This window comes from Bipolaris victoriae (assembly GCF_000527765.1).
Source record: "Bipolaris victoriae FI3 unplaced genomic scaffold scaffold_123, whole genome shotgun sequence".
NCBI classification, from domain to species: Eukaryota; Fungi; Ascomycota; class Dothideomycetes; order Pleosporales; family Pleosporaceae; genus Bipolaris; species Bipolaris victoriae.
The window spans coordinates 7,820-29,001 of record NW_014575269.1 but is presented as its reverse complement, the minus strand read 5'-3'; the positions used below and the strand labels follow the sequence as shown (position 1 = coordinate 29,001).

Sequence of the window (21,182 nt, the reverse complement as noted above, 5' to 3'; positions counted from 1 at the left end):
CTCTCGGCTTGGCGTTCCGGCAATTTGTATTATCAGCTGCATCTTCCTTGGCACCCATTTAGGAGTGACATAAAGACCCTTAAGCTTGTGAGTGGTGGAGTAGTTCTTGTCAAATACGATAAGCACATCGATACACTAACCTCCGACTTCATCATTGCCACAGCTTCATTCCCATAGTCTCGTTTCGCTATATCGTCTTCAAAAATGGCAGCTTCAGCCAAGATTCCACTTGTTGATCTGGCGCCATACTTTGCCGAAGACGCCACCCCGGAAGCCAAAGAGCAAGTCGTCAAAGAAGTCTGCGACGCCGCCAGAACCTATGGATTCTTCAGCATCGTTGGCCATGGCATCCCCCTCAAAGACCAAGACACTACCCTAGAATGTGCCAAGAAATTCTTTGATCTATCTGCCGAAGAGAAGAAGGCGGTTTTCATTGAGAATTGTCTGGGAATCTCAAACCGTGGCTATGAAATGTATAGAGGCCAGACTTCAGAGCCAGGCACTCTGCCTGACATGAAAGAGGTGAGAGTCACCTAGGCTGTTATTCTTGGCCCTTCAACTAAACTCTTGTAGGGATTCGTTATCGGTGCAGAGATACCAAAGGACCATCCCGATGCTGGCACTTTCTTGACTGGTCCAAATCAGTGGCCCGAGGCTCTGAAATCCGAGGATTTCGAGAAGCCTCTTATGGAGTACCGCAACAAGATGGTCAAGCTTGCCGAAAAGGTTCTTAGAATCCTCGCTTTGGGTCTCCCCAAAGAATGGAACTGCTCACCTGATGTTTTCGATGAGTTCTTCATCAACCCATCGGGAAATCTGAGGCTGCTGCACTACCCGCCTCAGCTCTCTACCGATCCTAAACAGCTTGGAGGTAAGAATGCACTGTGCCATGACTATATGTTCGAGATTAGCTAACAGGCAAAAAGCCGGTGCTCACACAGACTTCGGTGGAATCACCTTCTTGCTTCAACAACCTGGTTCAAAAGGTCTTGAGGTCTTCTACCCCCCTACTGAAAGCTGGGTCCCAGTTCCAGTCACTCCAGATTCTTATGTGGTTAACATTGGCGATCTGGTCCAGAAGTGGACAGCTGGTTACTACCGCAGCGCTTTACACCGTGTTATCAACTTTGGCGAAAACCACCGTTATTCCGCTCCGTTTTTCTTGAACGGCAACATGAAATTGAAGATTCAACCTCTCAACGGGTCTGGACAGGAATTCGGCGTTCGGGACCATTTCATGTGGAGGTTGAAGACTTCTCTTGGTAAAGAGAAGAGTAAATTCCTGGAAAAGGAACCAACGGCGCAAGCAGTTGCAGCATAATGTTGTAATTACGTACTTCAAATACTGCTGCATGGAATAAATCCAACTCATTTTTGCACTTCAACTCTTTTTTCTTCAACTAAACCAATGCAGTTGATGCACACCACACTCGAAACGAGATCTCAACCAGGCGAACAACATTGCGATGGTGAATAAACCACGCTCTCACATGGACCTCGAGATACGCGAGATGAAGTGACGATTACAATACAACGTGTTGCACAAATCATAGTTTGTAGAGCTTTGTGCATCTCCGTATATATAGATTTCGACTGCAAGCTACTTAGGTTTTCATTCTCTTGGTCCCGATCGTGACGATATATTAAACAGCTCCTGAATACAACTATCATGAGGCTTCTCACAAACTCAACGATCATTCAGCTATTACTTGTCTCCTTTCTAAGAATCAGTCATCAAGGGGATGCTAAAAACTAGTGCAATACAGCCCTACGTATATTTCACGCCTAATCCTCTCGCATTTCCTTATCATAGACAATAGAATACCAAGATTGGTTGCCATTTCACTTGTCCCCTCTGCTTCCTGCATTTACTCTGCACATTTTACGTGTTGAACTCGACCTCTCTTTCTACGAAGCGACCAAAACATCTATTTAGGTCTAGCAATTATTGTTGTTATATTCGATGTATGCACGAATAACGAACCTAGAACCTAGGAGCAGTACGAGCTCCATCATTTATGAACTTTTAGGATGCCTTGGGCTTAGGCCTCACGTCCTTCCAGCCCATCCAGCAACTTACAACGACGCCCAGAATCGACATGCCAGTACCAAAATAGAATGTAGTTCCTATGCTGTCACTGTATGCCCTCAGCAGAGATGGTAGTTCCCCTGCATTAACGAGACCTCTCATTCGTGTTACACCAGCCTCAATGATCTTCTTCGAGTCAACAGTGGGCAGATCACTCTTAAGGTTGTTCTTCAACTCATTTGTAAAAATAGTCTGACCAATAACAGTCATTAGAGCACCGCCGATCTGCTGAGAGAAGACGAAGATAGCGAGAGCCACTGGAACTTCGGTAGGCAGAAGGGAACTCTGTAACGCGATCATTGGCTGGGAGATGTTAGTTATAAGAGATACTGGACGGAGGCTGTGATAAAATTACCATCGGAAGCGCAAGACCTCTCCCAGTTCCGGAAATTAGTTGATATCCTACTAGCTTTGCAACACTTGTCGAAGTCGAGACTGTGGTGAACAGGCCAGATCCAATGGAATTCAATGCCCCACCTACAAGGATGAAAGGCAAATAGTAACCGAATCTTTGCACTACGGATCTGTTAGCAGACTAGGTTGTGATATAGGACGGGCATCTTACCAAGTTTTCCGCTCACAATAGTGAACACGATCTGTGTCATAATTGTAGGAAGAAAATTGTAGCCACTTTCAAAAGGTGTATCGGCCTTGACGCCTTGAAAATACAGAGGGAGGTAGTACGCTGTCACAAACACTGTGCCCGAAATGATGAAGATCGTCGAGCAGCATGACCATACGATCCGTTTCCCCAGCATTGAGAAGGGTATCAGAGCAGACATGCCCTTGCGATAGTTCCAAAAACAGAAGATGGCGAACATGACTCCGGTTCCGCAGAAGAGGCCAATGACTTCCTGGCTGTCCCAAGCGTATCGATTTCCGCCAAAGTCTAGGACGATGAAAAACATGATCGCAGCGGGACCAAACAGTCCAAATCCGATGAGGTCAAATTCCCGCATCGGATGCTTGAGAACTTCCTTCCAGTGGGGTTTAACAAGGATTTCGGGAACGTTCAAGAATAGGAGGGCAGCGAAAACAAGAGCACCAGCGGGAAGGTTGATGTAGAAGCCTGAAAAGTGTCAGTAATAAATATGACCGGGCAAAAAGCACACATACACCATCGCCATGACACAAACTCCGTGATGGCTCCTCCTATAAGGGGCCCGCTAGCAGATCCAAGGTTTCCGACTAGTTCTGTTAGTAGATTGCTTGTATATCAGCTTGCCTAGAACTCACAGGCCATGAAAAATCCTAGCATTCCGGGTCGACGTTCAGGAGGAATGGAGGCATGTATCATCGTGAAACCTCCGTTCATAAGTCCAGCACCCCCAAGTCCAGCAATGAATCGTCCAGCAATCAACATGGCTGATGTTTGCGCAGCACCACAGATAGCAGACCCAATATTGAAGATTGTGAAGAAACCGAGGAAAATCTTCTTTGAGTTGAAACGAGCGTACATCTTTCCGGTCAGAGGCTGGAAGGAAGCACTAGAATGCGAGTTAGGAAGATAACAAGTATTAGAAGAGATGACACCTACGCGCATAGCTGATAAGCAGCTCCATACCAACCCACATCAAGGAGGGAATTAAACTCGTCCGTTATGTGCGGGATTGCCTAGATCCCAAGTCAGAAATAATTTATCTTAAGCCGGCTGGAAGATGAACTTACAGTAGAAAGAATCGACATGTCCAGCATCATGAGGAAATATACAAGCGTCATGGAGATTAAGAAGGCCCATCTATGTAAAAGTAGAATATTAGCTTATTCTAGCGCAAATGCATTATTGTTCTCTGATATCACGAGCTAACTATGGTCTCGTGATGCCTCATGAACGTCAGATGCTGGGGAGCGCCATTTCGCTGTACTTACAGTCGGAATCCAGAGAGATAGGAAGGCGCCGGTGGGTCAGCAACAAGCGGTTTATCAAGCTCAGAGGTTGTTTTGCTCCCCGCAGAAGAAGGTACCTCTTTCATCGCCATTGTGAACTGGTTGCATGAGTCATCCACCATCGCGTTGATGTCATAATCCCAGATCTTGTGCGATCGATCATGGATCTCCTGGGCAATCTTCTTGTGATTGGAAAGACACTCCGGGTTTTGGTATTCGTAGATCTCACCAATGACTCGGCTGGTATCCATGATCCACTGGGACCGATCATAACGGACGTTGTTATAAACCTCGAGGGCAACGCGGGCAGCTGTAGGGCGCAGAGTCTTGGGATACTCCGACACCTGTTGCAAAAGGATGGCAAGGGCGAGGCAGTCCTCTATGCCACATCCTGCACCAGCGCCGTGGTGGGGTGAAGAAGCATGCGCTGCATCGCCCGCTAGGCAAAGACGACCGTTAACATAGGAGGGTACAGGCTCTTTGCGTGTGTCAAATACTGCCCATTTGTCCAGATTCTCAGGCAACAGAGCCATGAGATCTTGGACCACGGGATTAAACTTTGAGAACGCTTCAGTCGCCTCGGCCTTGGTAGCTGGAACAACAAACTTGTTGTCTGGTGCTGTCCACTCGTCAAGGTCGGTGACGAAAGCGACAACGTTCAGGATCGTGTTGTTTGCCACTGGAAATGTCAAGGCGTGAGCACCAGGACCACAGTGCATTACACGGTTGCTGGTCTTGAAGACTCCTAGAGTGGCCCTAGCCTTATCCATCGGTACAAGACTCCGAATTGCGTATTTGTGGCTATAGGAAGGAGTGCACGCGGGGTGGTTGTCTCCAAGAATAATTTCTCTCATCTTCGAATGGATCCCATCACAACCAATCACTGGAGCTTGTCAGCGCTTGATCTGCTTATACGTTTGGAAGATTTACCAATGTCGGCCGTCGCAGTTGTGCCATCTCGGAATGATAGGTGAATCCTCTCATCCTCATCATTTTCAATCACAGAGACGAGATCCTTATCATGCTGAATGTATTCTGACGGGACCAATTTTACCATCTCAGCCAGGTAGTCAGATCTTCGACACCCTTCAAACCCACGCTCGCCTAGATACAATTTAAGAATTGTTTCTTCGAATTTAGGATCTTCCTTGCTGCTGTGGTAGCCATCTAGATAGTAGAAGTAGTCCTCATCGTTCTGCGCGGCAACCTTGCGGAACGCGGCGTGAAGAGCTGGGTTCAGCGCCGTCATGGCCCGTTCGGCGTTTGGAGTGAAGCCAATTCCAGCCCCGACCTCGCGAAATGTATGCGCTCGCTCATATATGGTGAATCTGATATTACGCTGAAGAAGGCCAGTAGCAAGCGCCAGGCCAATAATTCCACCGCCAATGATCGCGACCTCGAAATGGCCTTCATCGGAGACCTCGACGACCTCGACCTTGGTGTTGGGTTGTACCATTTTGCGACTCTTCGTGATATCGCGAAACTGCTGCTTGGGGTTCGGCTCAGAGGTTTCAAGGATGGGAGGTGATGATGAGTGCATGAAGGGGCGCATAATAGGGTACTGTTTCTCCTGCGCGTACGTGCTGGGCACGCTTGTGCCACAGCGCCATACCACGATCAGATACTCCGATGCCCGTTTTCAGTGCATGTTCGGGCCAATTATGGATTATTTGATCGAAGAATCGATTGAGTGCGGATGCCGCACGTTAAGATCGGTGAGAGTCGGAGGCACAGGAGTGGAGTCTGGCGGAGTTCGGAGTTTCTTTATTCAACCTACCATCACAGCAGTAAGGCCGACGTATAGTCCATGGGCTTGGATCCAACACTAGAGATAATGAATGAATGAGTTATCGGATTTAACTACAAGTGAGCGGGCCTTAACAATTGAAGACACAACACATCAATCATCAACTTCATCAAACTTCTTCATTCTAACCAGCAAATTCACCATGTCTGGCTTACCCCGAGGTGTCGATGTCCTTGGACAGTTTCCTCAACTCAAAACATACAACCATGGCGTCGCTCTCTTTCCATGGCGCGAAGACCTTACCCAAGAAATAGTAATCTCTGCACTTAGAGAAGCAACTGGCAAAATTCTCGCGGCAATTCCATGGCTCACTGGACAAGTTGTCCATACAGAAGGTGAAAACGGGACTTCTGGCACAATCCGTGTTGAGCCATGGCCAACGGACATTCCTCCTCACGGCCTCCTCAAGATCAAAGATGCAACCGATCTTTTACCATCCTACGCTGAGATGTGTGCTGCAAATGCACCATTCTACATGCTGGATGGAAAGGTACTCTGCCCTTACCCAGGATTTCCTGAGCGATACGACACTGCAGTAATCGGACCTGCACCACCAGCTATGATTCAAGTTACATTTGTCAAAGGAGGCTTTCTTTTGACATACACGAATCAACACAATGTTGTTGATGGAACCGGTCTTTTCACAATCATCACACTCCTCTCCGCGGCTCTTCGCGACGAGCCTTTCCCAGAAGATATCATTGCCGCTGCAAACCAGGATCCAGGTGATGTAATTCGCCTTTTGGATCCATTTGAGCCTATTCTCGATCATAGCTGGCTGCTCAAGCCTGATCCAGCACCCGAGTTTGTCCCCGCACGTCCCGGTGGAAGGTGGCAAAACTTTCTCTTTCGTAAGGAAGCACTCGCAGACCTCAAGAAGCTTGCCGAAGATCCTGTTGGATATGATCCGGACGTTCCTTTCATCTCTCCAAATGACGCTATTTGCGCCCTATTCTGGAAGTCACTAGCCTCAGTGAGAATAAAAACTGGATTAGCACCCTCGACAGTATCGAAGTTCAACCGCGCCATCGACACACGACCGGTACTTGGAGTTTCTCCAGGTTATCTAGGTCAGATGGTGTACATATCTCCATCGCGCCTCACGTTCCAAGAGCTTGTTGACGCACCACTCTCTACTGTTGCGACTCGACTGCGCAAGGATCTCGACGATGTGAACAACGCCTTCTCTGCTCGCTCCTATGCCACCTTTGTTGACTCTGTCGATGATAAGATGCAGCTTATGTATTCCGGAGGAATGAATCTTCAAACCGATGTTGGTCATTCGTCAATGATGAATGCGAAGGTCAATGGATTCGACTACGGTATTCTGGGGAAATCAGACTTCGGACGTCGTCCTCACCTGCCATTGACAGTCAACACATTCTATATCTATCCTCAGGAAGCAAATGGTGATTATCTCATCCTCGTCTGTCTGCCAGACATGGAGTTGAAGGGACTCATGGAAGATCCTGATTGGAGTCGCTGTACGTATGTGATTGAGGAGAAATACTAGAGGACATCATTGAAGGTATATGACTCTCTCATTCTGTAGCATATTCTAAGTTTATGATCAACCGAAACCCACGTATTATTTTTCGCTAAGAATTAGTACATAAAGAGAATTGAAATATAAGTGTAGCAAAACGAGTGACTAACGTGTGGAAGATGAATTGACTTAACTTGAAATAGTGCATTAGAGTCGAGATGGAACTATACGAGATCGCAGACGACCGAACATCGATGCTAGGCACTTTACGTTTGATTTTCTCTCCCATCAGGCAATATGCTATTCGTCAGAACTCTGTACTCGGGAATCAAACGAATCATAATCATTGGTTGTTATGATCTGCAATTCGCTTCATTCAGCTACTACTGTCCAGTGGGCGTAGTAACAGATAATTAATATGCAAAATATCCGGTAAAGCTCAATTTTGGCCTCACGCCGTATGCCTAGTCGCAAATCCTTGGTATGCAATAAAGTGCTGAAATTGAAGGTAACATGCAAGATAACACGTCACACCTTTAGACATGGATGTAGAAATGGACTCTGTATGTAACTATCAAGTGTTTTAACACATAAAAAGTACATTTACGCATCAAAGCTGATGAAAAATCAGCCTCCCGCTACATACACTTCCTCTTATATCAAACGTTGCCTATTCCCAAACTCCAACACACCAACGATCAAGATGCATATTTTCTCCAGCCCCACTCCGGTCGCCACCCTACTTCTTGGCGCCAACGCATTTAAATGCGTTGGCGACTATGTCGACAATGCTGCTATCGAAGCCTGGTGTGATAGACTTGGCGGAAACTTTGTGGGTGGTAAAGACAGTCACACCGACTCGATCTCTGAGCAGCTTTCCGACATCCGGAATTGCTGTGAAAAGAGGCAGCTTATTTGTGATTGCGATTGCCCCACTTATATACAGAAAAAGACGTACGTCTCTATGATTGATTTTGAGATGAACTTGTACTGATGGTTAGACGGCTTCGGGGCGTAAAGGTCTTTTGAAGTGTCAAAAACGAAAATAAATTACAAGGAGTAGAAGCTAGAAGGTTGCCAGCGTGTTCCTTGTAACTTTTACCGATCGTTTATGTTCTTTTTGAGGTGATGAATTGGAAGACTGCGGTCTATGTCCAAAGTGAATAAGCTAGATGGGCAATAAACACGATAGCCCTCAACGGCAACTAAATGTATGTATACATTTCGTCGGCTTTCTAAACTTTTTTTGTAACATGACAGAGCTACGTTTGGATGTGCTGACCATCAGTAGTGTCGCTCCATGAAAATTTACGGTGCCCCTATGGACCCCAATATCGTGTTTAGTGTTCATACTCCGAATATGTCTGCCGCGTTTTCGACATGATGGCAATCTTTGCATGTTTTTGCAATTATTTTCTGTCATCCGTGTTCAAACATAGTCCCGTAGGTTGGAACCGTGGATCTCAGTGTTGTGTGTGCGTAGGGCTCTCCACCGCACAATCAATACGCCATGTCTCCTTTCATGTTCTTGATTAATTCAATTTAGCAACAGTGGGCTCGCCAGCAAGTGGGCAAAATGACCACTGAAAATGACTGTCAAAGAAGTGAAAAAATTTCGCAACCCCTCAGGCTGTCGAGTTCTGCCTTTCCATGTCTCGAGCTCACTTCGACTCGAGGGTGCCGATTTTGTGCCTGGGTCATACATCGGCTTTTTGGTAGCATGTAATTAGTTTCAAGATCGGCTATTGTCAGACTGTTAGCCTCAGCTGAACAAGTATGCAACGCTAATAGACGGGCGGGTCATTTCTCTGCTTTTGGCGTATCTTTACCCGCCTTTTTAGTTTCAAAGGAGTTCAATGAATCATTGACTTGTTTCTGTAAGAGAACTGACCTATTGATTGTATCTATGCACAGTGCTGCCTATCGCTCCTGTTGTGTACTACTCCCTTTGTCTTTGTGGGTATGTTTTATGTCTACATCCCAGCTAAACAAAGTAAACTTCCATGTCCCCCAACCAAGCTGAAAACTGAAGTGACTTGATATTCCACCAGTACCGATATCTGTGGCGTCTTTGGGTCTAGTTACAACTGCCCACTCCTGCTCAGAAACGTTGTCGTCCTGACTTGGAGACTGCGTACACGAATGGGGTGACGAATCAATAACATTAGGCACTTATCAAGGATCTTAGTTATGTATACAGATGTTTGGAGAAGGGGATGCCTAGAATAATAGTACTTGGCGTCTTATCCAAAGTTGATTCTCCATCTGCATTTTTCTGATCTTGGTTGCTACCGACCAGGGACTTAGTCCTAGACTGCATTGCCTTGTCTCTTTCTGCTATATTTTAGACTATACACTAGGAAGACAGAAATCGAAAAAGGTTGTATAAGGACAGAATACCTTGTGAAGAACGAGAACAATCCCCTTGTTGTGACATATGAAACGTAGAAAGAAGTAACGCCCTTCGTGCTAAGTGTATGTTTAGTGTGATAGAAGGGTACGAATTGGTGCATGAATATCTGTAACGATAAATGGGATGGGATAAAGGCGAAGGCAGTGCAGATCAAGTTTTTAAGGTCAGTTGTGGTGCAATCGCCTTCTAGCGTTATGCGTAAGTATGATGACATAGTTTAGTAGGTAATCTGAAGATCTCATTGGACTACCTAGGAATGTGATCTTACCTGCATGAAGGGAGTAGCGTCATTGGCTGTGTCTGCCCGGCCATGAGATTGGAGGGCGCTCATGCGAGACCTATATGTTCTCATGCACTAACGCATCCTTTGCGTTCCACACGGGCGTTACTCTATAGGTAAGCATGCCTGTTCTCGCCTGCAGCTAAAAAGGATGTAGTACCCACTTTTTGGCTCAATACGCAGCGTGCATCCGAGCATACATTACTAGTGGACGCTTTAATACGAGTGACTACTTACTAGAATAGTATATATAAGTCGTGAACACCTCCAATAAGCTCTGCAACCAACCTTTGTTATGCCATCCACCCCGCCGTTATCAGCTAACTTAGAGCGCTCTACTATAATCGTAATGCGTACTAGACCCTTCTATCTCGGAAATTCGACGACGCTTTCGGGGTAAATCCATTTTCTCTACATATCTATATATAACGTCATCTAAATACCTTCTTGTTTATATTTATAATCCTCTTTATGTTAGTAAACTAGATACACGTAGAATTTTAGAGATAAAAAGATAAAAAATAAGACTTTAATAATCTATTAAGACTATAAAGAATAATGATTAATGGAAATAGCGACGATGCGTGGCTGTCCTTAGTAGCACCTATCGACACAATTGCTGCCAACCACCTTTCTATATGATCCCATGCCGCATCTTGAGACATTAGGGATCTAGCGGCGCCTTAATAACCTCCTTAAATCCCGCAATCTGCGCACGCAGCCATGGCAGTTCCCGCAGCTGCCATGCACGCTGCAATGTCAAGGGGCTCTATCTCCGGCGCACCAATACAAGTAGCGCAGACCGCGACAGAGGCAGCAAATGCCGACGCGCATTTTAGAAGGATATTAATAAGACAGAGCTCTCTGCTAGATAGAACATAGTGCTCTCTGGCTGCACATATACCGAGCCAATTACACCCATTGAGCTCAAGGTGGTGAACCACGCACCAATCATGAACGAATTTCTGTTTAAACTACTAACAGAGATCACTAGCTTAGCCAGGTGCGAAATAACGCTATAGCTGTAGTCAGCTCTAGATCGATCACAACTGAAGGCGTCAATCATACTCTGTTTGACCAGGAGTTAGCGTGTTTTTCAGAGTGAAGTGTACGCACGCAGCCTGCTAGAGACCGCACTTACTACAGCATTAGTCACACCGACGCCGTTGCACTCGTGGGTAAGTTGAGGCTTAGCGACGACTTGGGTGGCGAGCAGGGTCAACAATGTAGCCCAGCTTGGAAGCTGCATTTTGTTGGCCGTGTCTAGTTCTCGAGCAAGTCTATGTGGAGACAAAAGTTGATAACTAGATCGAGATACGGGGACGTTGCGAGTCTGGTGAAGGATTTGAAGGGCTCACAAGACTATGGTAAATAGAGCTTATTGTAAGTAGTTAATATTGTGCGAAAAACAGTCAGACTTTATACAACATTTTTGGAGTCTCACTACTAATGGGCTGCAGATTGTATCTACCGGAGGAGTTGGGAAGAAGTCAACTCGCGGCACTACCTACCCAGGTGCATAGATGCCCTGGAAGATCTGTTCTTCAAAGACCCGCGTTTAACACGCCGAAGCATAGTTGAAATAACCAAACTCTAAAGATACTTTGCTGAGCGGCACGCTTTAGTGAGGGGAGTTTAATAAAGTCTAAATCTCGTATAAAGCCTACTCTAGACAACATAGCGGCTTATAAGTGCTTGCTGCAAGTAAGTAATTTCGAAAGGTTATACGCTGCGTATACACACGGGATACACTGCATAGACACATAGCATACACTGTATTATAGTATAGTATTACGTAACTAGCTCGTAGTATATATTATAATCTTCTTTTATATATATAGATAGGCATCTTCTTTAATTAGTACTTCATAGTGCCTAGCTATTAGCTTATTCTATCTATTTAATTATAAGTTAGCTCTTTCATAGTTTAAGCTTAATTATATATTATACTATAATATATAAATAGGCGCTCTAGTAGATCTATACTTAACGTAAGCTTGAGATAGATTTTTCTTCTTTATAGTACTATAGATGTTTCTAATCTTATTACATATATAGAATTATAGAGAATAATATATAGAGTTATAGTATAGAGCGAGTGGAATAAGGAGTGACGCGACTCGATGCTTATCCAAGGGTGAAGGACCATTGCCACTCGCGCACTACCTCTTCCCAGTCACGTCTCCGCCCGCCTTGAAGCTTTGGCCGCCAAACCTCCTTGAGAACCTTCTGGACACACTCTACATTCTCATAGCGATTGCGTTTTTGAATACCGTCCAGTCTTGTGAAGCATTGCTCAATAGCTGCTTCATCGTCCAGCTCTGCGCCAGCTAGGAATATTGGGTAGAGTAAGCTTGACTCAGCAGCACTTCCTGGGGGGATGCGAGCAATGAAATCCATGGTTCGGGATGCGCAGCCGGGAATGAGATGAGAGTGACTTGTTGAAGTACGGTAAAGTTGAATGAGGGCGGCAAGACGGTAGGCTTCTGCGAGTGAGACGAGGTCGAGTGCTATGGTGGTATCGACGCCTAATGCGAATGGATTGTCATAACTCCAATGTTGTATGCCCTGCTCTATCACATGAAAAGAAGCTTCTGTGGTCAGCGGAAAAGCTGGGTTTGAAACGTTGATGTATTGGATGCGGGAAATGAGGTCACACAGCTGGTACGAGATGCCCATGAGAGGATCAATAGTGCCTGGCATAAGAGCAGCGCTGATTGAGAGCAAGCCTTGGTCAGGTGAGCCAGCCTTTCCGGGATTGGAAACGCGGGCCATGAGTGAGGCAGAGGCAAAGTGGTATGTAAAGTGGCGATGTAGAGAGTCGACCTCGACGCAATCCATGATGGTCTGCTCTGGGGAAAGTGAGTTTAGAATGCGCTGAACACTCTTCAACTGAGATATCCATCTAGTCGTCTTGACACCATTGAGAGCTTCCAGGCCAACCAAGATTAAGATGACGGCCGTGACTTGATAGGTATCCTTTGGTAGTCCACCAGAGGGGGACAAGCGCTCCCGAATAAAGTCGTAACACCTCTTCTCATGGCGGGTTGAGACTGCTCGCAGATGGCTGGCACGATTGTCATCGTGACTTCTTCGTGCCAGCTGAGCGGAGGAAATGGCGAGTATGGCATCTAGCATACCTTCAATCTGAAAGGACCAAGGCATGTAGAGGCTGGTGTAGAAACTGGTAGGTATTGGGGCTACCTGGACACTGGGTACGAAAGCCTCTACGTAGTATTGCAGCAAATGCATTCTTTCAGCTCTGTGGTCTCCGGGCAGGGCATCCCATGGATCGAGGCCAGGGCGTAAAGAAAGCGTAGTGTGGAGATTGGGGCTTTTGGACGCAGAGGGCGGAGAGGATGGCTCTGAGACAATCTTGCGTGGAGGCTGCCACTCGCACTTGAGGTTGAGTCGTGCACAGTTGGCACATTGAGGCTGCGCGTTATCGCATCTTTTGCGCCGAGTTCGACAAGTCAAGCAGCCTGTGCGTGACCGGGGGGCAAATTTGCGCTGGCGCGGCTTGGGCTCAGCCATGGTCCGAAGGTTCAGGAAACGGTGAGGGGCTCGTCTGAGATAGTCACCTGGGAGACATGAGGATGGGCATGACTATGCAAATGCTGTCTGTTGTCGGCGGGTTGTAATGGTGGGCGGGTCAACTGTCGAGATGGTGGGTCGGGTATCGATAAGCACGTGTGTGACTAATCGGAGCGACGGAGGCTTGATTGGTTGGCTGGGGGAGAAGAAGTGGCGGTTGCAGTTGCATGGGCGGTGAAGTGGGTGGATGTATCGTCACTACCACCATCACCACCACTACAACGCGTCCGCATGGCAGGCCCAAGTACATGTACATGTGTACTAACTTGGAGGAATACAGGCACACATGGCATTACTCTCAGTATCGGCGTGAAGGATCCCGCCCAGTCGACGCCGCAGTGCGAGCAAGCCAGCCAGCCAGTTGCTGGTCTTGCCCCCACGTGTATCGAGTACCTGAGCATCCTTACCGCCTTAGGAAGCATCGCCTTGTCCTCATCTCCGATACTAACGCTCTTGGTCAATACGAGAGCTTCATGCACCATGGGTACATGGCCGCCGTACGCGTATAAGAGTGCATACACATTCCCAGCAACATGGCTTCTGTAGCCCCCGTCCACCTCTCCAGTTCCATCGACGGCCATGAAGCTTCTCGCATTGGCTCTTGCAGCTAGCAGCACTGCAGCTGCCGCCCAGCAAGATTTCAGCATCTTTCAACACATTGGCGGCAATGCGCAATGGTATCCGGGCGAGGAGACAACCGGCATCTCGTCCGAGGTGCCTGAGGGATGCAAGGTTGATTTGGCAGGTAATGTTGCCCTGCTGCCCGCCAGACCATCGGATAAGTCAAACTAACACCTTTCTAGCTTTCTTCTCTCGCCATGGTTCGCGCTACCCGGACAGGGGTGCCTACAACGGATGGGTGGAATTCTCAAAGTACATCCAGGCCGCCGGTAACTTCACCGTCACCAACCCAAAGCTTGCTTTCCTCAAGACCTGGAAGCCCGTCTTGTCCAACCCTGAGGCTCAAATTGCCAATTTGAGCCCAACTGGCTGGAAGGAGCTCCACGAGATGGGTACCACCTGGCGCCTTCGTTACCCCGACTTGTACGAGTACAACACTCCCTTTACCATGTGGTCCAACTATTACACTTCCGGGCCCCGTGTACGAGACAGCGCTCGTCTGTTCGCACAAGGCTTTGTTGGTCCCAATGCCACCGACCTCACCACTATTTATGCTCTTAATGCAAGCAATCCCGCTAGCTGGGGCAACTCTCTCGCCCCCAGCGACCTTTGCAAGGCCTACGACGACGACGAGGGTAGCCCTGTCAAGCCAGTATGGGACTCGATCTACCTCACACCAATTGCCGCCAGACTCAATTCCCAGATCCACGGAGGCTTGAACTTGACAAACGGCCAAGTCGATCAAATCCCATATTTGTGCGGTTTCGAGACACAGATAACCGGCCGGCGTAGCCCATTCTGCGACATTCTTACCGAGGAGGAGATCCTGCAGTACGAGTATGCTCAGGACCTGCGCTACTGGTACGGCACTGGTCTCGGCTCAGATATCGAGAAATACCAGATGCTACCAGTCATCGACATGGCTGTGCAGCGCTTTGTCGACGGTCCTAATGCAACCTACAAGACTGCCAACGGGACCTTCAATCCGCCCAACATCATGGCCAACTTCGCCAACGATGGACAGATCAACCAGCTTGCTGCCATGATCGGTGTTTTTGATAGCCAGCCTCCACTTCCCGGTAACGCGTCACTTCCTGATCGCTTGTTTCGATCTTCTCAAGTAGTCAAGATGCGTGGAACAGTTGCTTTTGAACGCTTGTCCTGCCCAGCCGCTGCTCCCAGCAGCACCTCCCGTTACCACCAGAGGCGCAATGGCACAAACCTGAATGATGTGTACATGCGCATCCGCATCAATGATGTCGTTTACCCCATCACAGGATGTACTAGCGGGCCAGGCTCTTCGTGCCCCTTGTCAGAATACCAGCAAATCATCCAGAGAAAGCGTGCTGAAGCTGGCGATTTTACCAAGATTTGCAACATGACTGATGTCAATCTTGCTTCTCAGCCAAAGGCGACTTTCTTTTTCGACAACACACTACCTTGGCAGGTAGTTGTCAAAGCCTGACCATGTCACCTGTATGTGCATACTGTATGGAGAAAGCCATTGATTGAAGCGGCAACGACATATCTTTGATAATAATACTATCATGTTTAATGATGACAATTTGTATCTTGGTGGCGCATCCTCGCTTCTATACTCGCCGCAGTCGCGCCCTGTTCTTCGCTGATATCACTTGTCAATGTGAGTCATGTGGTGTTCATGTTCTCTATTGACGCTTGGTCTTTGACATGCAAAGGGCGCGTAATTGCTAGCCCACGTCTCGCTTAGCAAATCTCGATAAGGCGCGCGCCCTACGCCCAACTTGTCAATTCTCGTGTTCCACACGTTACTCACTTCTTGCTGGGATGTATCCAGTAGCACACTGCACACCACCCCTGCATCGACAAGGTGAAGTGACCCGGCTTTCGGGTGGTTGGCTGCAGAAACCAGGTAACCTCACGTCATTCACCGTTTGTAAAGTTAGCCGCATCCCAAACTGGGAGTGAGTGGCTTGAACATCATGCACGCTACTGGCTATACTGTGGGGACGCGGAGGTATGCCAGTCTCCGCTCGAGCCATGTTTGACTTTTAGACGTGACGACTGAGAGATTTGTAACTTTTGGCACAGCAAAAGGGCGTGATCGTGTAGAATAATGCAGTCACAAGGTTGGAGCTTGCAGAGCTTGACTAAGTACCAGCGAACGGTAAAGTAAAGAGCCGTATATAAAGAAGTGTGATGCCGACCCAAGATCAATAAGAGCCATCACTGGGACCTAAGGTATTACAGACGCAATCGCGCCCACACACACACTGATTGCACTGCGGCACGGCTACACGCAAGGACACTCCAGTATCCCTGAACCGGACAAATCACAACCCATATTTCCTTTTCGTGCCTTTCTCTGGCAACCATCACAACCAACACGTCGCATCGTAACAAGAGGAAACAGGGCCACTCAATTCACCTGCAAAACCTTTAGTTCAAAACACCAACTCGGCCAAAAAGTACCATACCAGACCACAAAAACTCCACAACACGTTCGCCAGCCATGTCCGTGTCTGCAACAACAACACCTCGCACATCGACTGACAAGCTGAACCCCTGGAAATCGCTTTCTTCTGCTACATCCATCACCTCCTCTACATGCGGATCCACACTGAAAGAGCCAAGCAAGACACGAAGCTTATGGATCTCTATCAAGCGACATACACGAGAACACCATGAAAGTCTGAACGCGGCGTATGCGACATACTATGGTCAAGGAAGTCATCTGGATGAGCATCGTGATGGAAGGAACCAAGAACTCTGGCGATATCGCCGTGGTGGGTATGCCTGAGTTTCATCTTTCCGATGATTGTAAAGGATAGGGGCAATTGTTCGAGGGTCTGAACTAGGCTGCTTGGACGTACTAGTTGATAAGCAACTTGGCTTCGATAAGATCTGATTTATCTTTTCTACATTGGTTGGCAATATTTCTGTACTTTAGCAACACTCAATCGTTCAATGGGAATCCTTTACTTCTTCCTTTCTTTACGCGTTCACCTGATACATGTTCCCCATCTCCAACCCTTTATGTCTGTGTTGAGATCATCAATGGACTCTTGGAAATAATACTATAATATACAATACATTGTCCAAGGGAATGGCCACCTTCCTTGTTGTACTCAAGGGGTGACAGCAAAACAACGCCGCTATTCGTTCATGAGTTACCCGAATTTGTGCGGCCATCTTCACGAGTAGCCTGCAAGTCATTTCTGCACTGCATGCTGCATTTATTAAGCGTTTTTCATAGAAAAGCCTTCGGTTCAGATCATTACCCCTGTCGCGGGGATACTGTGTTCGAGACTTCCTTCTTTGAACACGCTTGTCTCAAGTTTTAAGTAGTGAAAAACAGAGTGGGTGAGAGTGAACTTAGGCATATAAACAAGGATTATGGACTGCTTAAAGTTCAACCAGCTGTGGCATATCCGAACTTCCTGCAAAACTCCTTCAACAATGTGCTGCCCTCGAGAAATTCGTGCTGCACAACAAACTTTAGAAAGCTGAAGCTGCAAACTTCTAGACATCTACTATTAAAAGGATACGAGTAGCGAACGACACCAACAAAACCAATGTACGGCCACCCTATGGTGTATTCAGTGCAGCATGGGCCCTGTGGATAATGTCTGGGTGCGCATAGTTTGTCCACGAATCGAAGGATTGCTTAGGATCAGTTGGTGGCGGCGCCTCCCTGCCGGTGAGATTTCCTGGTGTTTTTGCTGCCCCTCACAGATGAGCTGCGTACTCCCACGCCAGCAACATGACAACACAGCACGTTGATACAAAATACCCAAGACTCTTATGTAAGCTTTTCTCTATCCCATGGAGTGATATCTGTATCACAGTAAAACATGTACCCAACTGAACTATGGGAAATCGACCCATGTAAGCCACACGAGAGCTCCATTCAGGACATTAACCGGGGGCCAAATGGGCTAATATCGAAGCCACAACTCCTAAATGGGATTCGCGTCAGATCAGTCGAATCAAAAGGTCTCTCGTATGTGCTAATGTCCATCCACCCGACGAATATGATTACCCAATCACGTCCTGCCGCCAAATTATGTATGCCTCCCAGCCTCAGCCTCAAATCGTCATGGCACCAAGCAACTACAAACAAGCCAGTGCTGTCGTAAAAGGGATTTCATGCTCTGGAGGGGCAAGCAGTCACTAACACTGCAAACGGGGAACCTGACTGTGAGGCCTCTCTGAATCATGGCTTCACGAAAGGCGCATATGATGCAAAATTTGTTCCAACCCATGTCGAGAGAGATGTCGCGTCAAACACAAGGGAGAAGTCGACCATTACTACCGCGCAATGGGAGGAGCTCGAAAGCAGATTCCGTCATGTTTGTTGGTATTTGTCTCGCTATCGTAGCCGTTCTGGCAACACCGATGGTTTGGGTCTGGATGAGAGACCGCATCAGGAGACGCAAGCTGGATCCCTTCAGAAAGCTCCGCGATCTCGAGCATACTAACGGGGAAGATGCAATTTTGAACCCACCTCCTTATGAGCGTCCGCCAGTTGTCGATTCCATATGGGCGAGGCAAGAAAGGTACAAGACATCGAAACCTGCACGAGCCGTCACAGCCGATCGAGTCTTGGGCATTGACAAGGCTTCATACCTACAACGTATCGTGCCACAGAGCGGTTCGTCAAATTATTCAAAGCGTATTAGCTTTCACTGATTAGTGTATATAGAGGGCTCATCTCAGCTACTCACTGTAGCTCCTGCGCATCTTGGCTGGGCGAGACAAAGGGTCAGTGGAACGAATGGCGAAGAGCAGTGCATTAGCCCCTGGGATGCAGAGCTCGCTCCAAATCCAGTCATATTTCCCTGGCTTCAAAAGAGAGGGGCCATGTCTAGAAGCATCGACTCAGAGAGTAGTAAAGAGAGTCTACAGACTGTGGCACTAACGAGTATATCAACGCCTCGAACCTCGTCCCCTTCTGAAGCTACAACACGTGTTTCCGCCGATGATCCATTCCTGGACTCGCCTATCGAATACAACAGTTCTTCTCGAAACAGCGAAAAGTCGTGTGAACTGTCGGATACTGGCCGGGATGGGCGTGGTGAGTCCGCGCAGCCATGTGACGCAGATGGGCCTGCTTGTACTACACAATCCGGAAAGACAGCTGAGTCTTACGACTGCGACGCGTGCGAAACAACGTATCCTACCAAAGGGCAGCTCAAGTAAGTCAAGCAATGGAATGCGAATGATAGCTTTGTTATTTTTTTGCTAAGAAATGGGCCTTCAGTATGCATCTCAACCGCAAGCATCGTCGACGCTATCGCTGTCAGCACTGCCCTTCGGCATTTGCGCTAAAAGCCGACTTGCGGAGGCATGAGCGAAGTGTCCACAAAGACATGTACCAAGCACAAGCATTTTCCTGTCCTAATCCGGCATGTAACATTCCACAAAAACGGTTTGCGCGGAGAGATAATCTCGAAAGACACATACGGCGTTGTCGCAATCGCGAGTCAGGATAGTAGTAGTACTAAGAAGTCGTCAAGCATGGGAGGGGGGGAGGGGGTTATTTCTCCGAAGACACCACACGACCAAGTTCTACTGCTACTACCTACTACCCAAACCGGATGTATTTGCGCCGGACGCCGAGGGCATTTCTCCGCGAGAAATCATGCGTTAACGCCTGCGGACAGGTTGTTTTGCGGGGGAGGCGATTTGTAAACGGAAGCTAGTAGTATCGCACCACAAGTTGATTTCTGAGGAATTCGTTTGTCTACAAACTGGCAAACTGGATCAGAAGTTTGCGAAAATCTTGTAAAGTCCCGAAATTACTACTGCGGGAATGCGATTGATCCCGGAGAAGCCGGGATCCAGTTTCAAGAATGTTCGGTAGCCGAACACCAACACTACTACGGGTCAGGGTCAGGCCAAGGACGAAACAATTTGCTGGCCACATGACGGCTTGATCCTGGGTCTTTACTGCGTCAAGTTCTAGGGCAGTGTGATTGTGTCAAGGTCAGGTTCAATAGGGAAAATACTGCGGGCTGGCTATCACGCAATTTGAACGTTGTAAGTCTTGACCAAACTGCATTTGTGGATGTGGTCGGGGTTGTATTATCATTAGGGCGCGCCTACCACATAGGCACTTGTACAAAAAAAAATTCTTAGTTAACTAATATACACCATGTAACCAACCGCCTTTTCGCCGAGTCGAGATATTCCGACCACGGGGAAGTCTAATTTGCATGGAGCACAGTTATTGAGTCAATAAGCTCCCAGCCTTCTAATAGAAAACAAATAGGCTTTAGGTGGACAGACAAAGCCAAGGCCTCACATTCCATGTACATTCTGCAGTGTGTCCATTAATCGACAGGCTTCTTGCGGCACCGTACAAAAGTAGTGTATTCGGTAGCTTGTCGCTTGCGTCTACTAGCTTCGGCCCCACCACACAATATGCACGTGCATGTATACGGGGTGTTCGCGTGCAGACTCGTGCCATATACATTGACAAAGCGGCATTGTTTAGTCGACAAGCAATGGATGTTGAAGTCCGTCGGGGAAGCGAAATCGTGGTAAACTGCCGGAGTGGACAATGGTTTTGCCGAAGGAGTTTCCAGTAATGAGGGGTTCGTGACACTGATGGCGCGTCTTGCTTGTGGACATGATATCTGGTTCTAGATGGTAGGGTCGGCCAATAGTCCGCAGGGAGCCAACGCGGGCTGCTTGATCCATGGGTTTTTTTGGGGGGGAAGACGCAATGCCCCCCTTGAGCTGTCGTCTATAGTGGTTGCGGGTTTACCGGGCGTAGGACAGGCCCGACCGGGTAATATGGGACAGTCTTGTAATGTGCGAGATGGCTTGGCCGACTGCACCCAAGTCGGGGCGCATGAAGCCTACTCGGATGGTTTTGGCAGAGAGAGCTGGGTGGAGCTTCTTGACACGCATGGTCTTGTGTTGGCTTCGACCTGGACCTGGACTGGGGCTGGGTCCTTCTTCACCATCGACTGCCACTTGGATGTCGTCATCTTGAGCAGGTCCTTGAAGAGGGTGTGA

General features: G+C 47.8%; 9 protein-coding genes across 9 annotated transcripts; 7 read left to right on the top strand and 2 right to left on the bottom strand.

Moving 5' to 3' along the window:
• Positions 1–204: 204 nt before the first annotated feature.
• On the top strand, positions 205–1,321 carry COCVIDRAFT_111636 (hypothetical protein; the record flags this gene model as incomplete). Its single annotated transcript, XM_014696438.1, has 3 exons — positions 205–522; positions 574–871; positions 927–1,321. 3 exons carry the CDS (start codon positions 205–207, stop codon positions 1,319–1,321), a joined length of 1,011 nt encoding a protein of 336 aa, XP_014551924.1.
• A 705-nt stretch (positions 1,322–2,026) lies between these two features.
• On the bottom strand, positions 2,027–5,432 carry COCVIDRAFT_41835 (hypothetical protein; the record flags this gene model as incomplete). Its single annotated transcript, XM_014696437.1, has 9 exons — positions 2,027–2,392; positions 2,445–2,605; positions 2,655–3,158; positions 3,206–3,277; positions 3,326–3,576; positions 3,627–3,703; positions 3,758–3,827; positions 3,959–4,859; positions 4,907–5,432. The coding sequence occupies 9 exons, from the start codon at positions 5,430–5,432 to the stop codon at positions 2,027–2,029; spliced, it is 2,928 nt and encodes a 975-aa protein (XP_014551923.1).
• A 493-nt stretch (positions 5,433–5,925) lies between these two features.
• On the top strand, positions 5,926–7,296 carry COCVIDRAFT_111589 (hypothetical protein; the record flags this gene model as incomplete). The annotated part of the gene is made up of 1 exon (XM_014696436.1): positions 5,926–7,296. The coding sequence occupies one exon, from the start codon at positions 5,926–5,928 to the stop codon at positions 7,294–7,296; it is 1,371 nt and encodes a 456-aa protein (XP_014551922.1).
• Positions 7,297–7,811: 515 nt separating this feature from the next.
• Positions 7,812–8,263, top strand: COCVIDRAFT_19896 (hypothetical protein; the record flags this gene model as incomplete). The annotated part of the gene is made up of 2 exons (XM_014696420.1): positions 7,812–7,832; positions 7,901–8,263. 2 exons carry the CDS (start codon positions 7,812–7,814, stop codon positions 8,261–8,263), a joined length of 384 nt encoding a protein of 127 aa, XP_014551906.1.
• A 3,826-nt stretch (positions 8,264–12,089) lies between these two features.
• On the bottom strand, positions 12,090–13,496 carry COCVIDRAFT_41833 (hypothetical protein; the record flags this gene model as incomplete). Its single annotated transcript, XM_014696435.1, has 1 exon — positions 12,090–13,496. The coding sequence occupies one exon, from the start codon at positions 13,494–13,496 to the stop codon at positions 12,090–12,092; it is 1,407 nt and encodes a 468-aa protein (XP_014551921.1).
• A 639-nt stretch (positions 13,497–14,135) lies between these two features.
• Positions 14,136–15,642, top strand: COCVIDRAFT_111599 (hypothetical protein; the record flags this gene model as incomplete). The annotated part of the gene is made up of 2 exons (XM_014696434.1): positions 14,136–14,301; positions 14,360–15,642. 2 exons carry the CDS (start codon positions 14,136–14,138, stop codon positions 15,640–15,642), a joined length of 1,449 nt encoding a protein of 482 aa, XP_014551920.1.
• Positions 15,643–16,668: 1,026 nt separating this feature from the next.
• Positions 16,669–16,956, top strand: COCVIDRAFT_111625 (hypothetical protein; the record flags this gene model as incomplete). Its single annotated transcript, XM_014696433.1, has 1 exon — positions 16,669–16,956. One exon carries the CDS (start codon positions 16,669–16,671, stop codon positions 16,954–16,956), a length of 288 nt encoding a protein of 95 aa, XP_014551919.1.
• Positions 16,957–18,374: 1,418 nt separating this feature from the next.
• Positions 18,375–20,095, top strand: COCVIDRAFT_41830 (hypothetical protein; the record flags this gene model as incomplete). Its single annotated transcript, XM_014696432.1, has 4 exons — positions 18,375–18,810; positions 18,889–19,354; positions 19,420–19,587; positions 20,050–20,095. The coding sequence occupies 4 exons, from the start codon at positions 18,375–18,377 to the stop codon at positions 20,093–20,095; spliced, it is 1,116 nt and encodes a 371-aa protein (XP_014551918.1).
• A 712-nt stretch (positions 20,096–20,807) lies between these two features.
• Positions 20,808–21,182, top strand: COCVIDRAFT_41829 (hypothetical protein; the record flags this gene model as incomplete). Its single annotated transcript, XM_014696431.1, has 1 exon — positions 20,808–21,182. One exon carries the CDS (start codon positions 20,808–20,810, stop codon positions 21,180–21,182), a length of 375 nt encoding a protein of 124 aa, XP_014551917.1.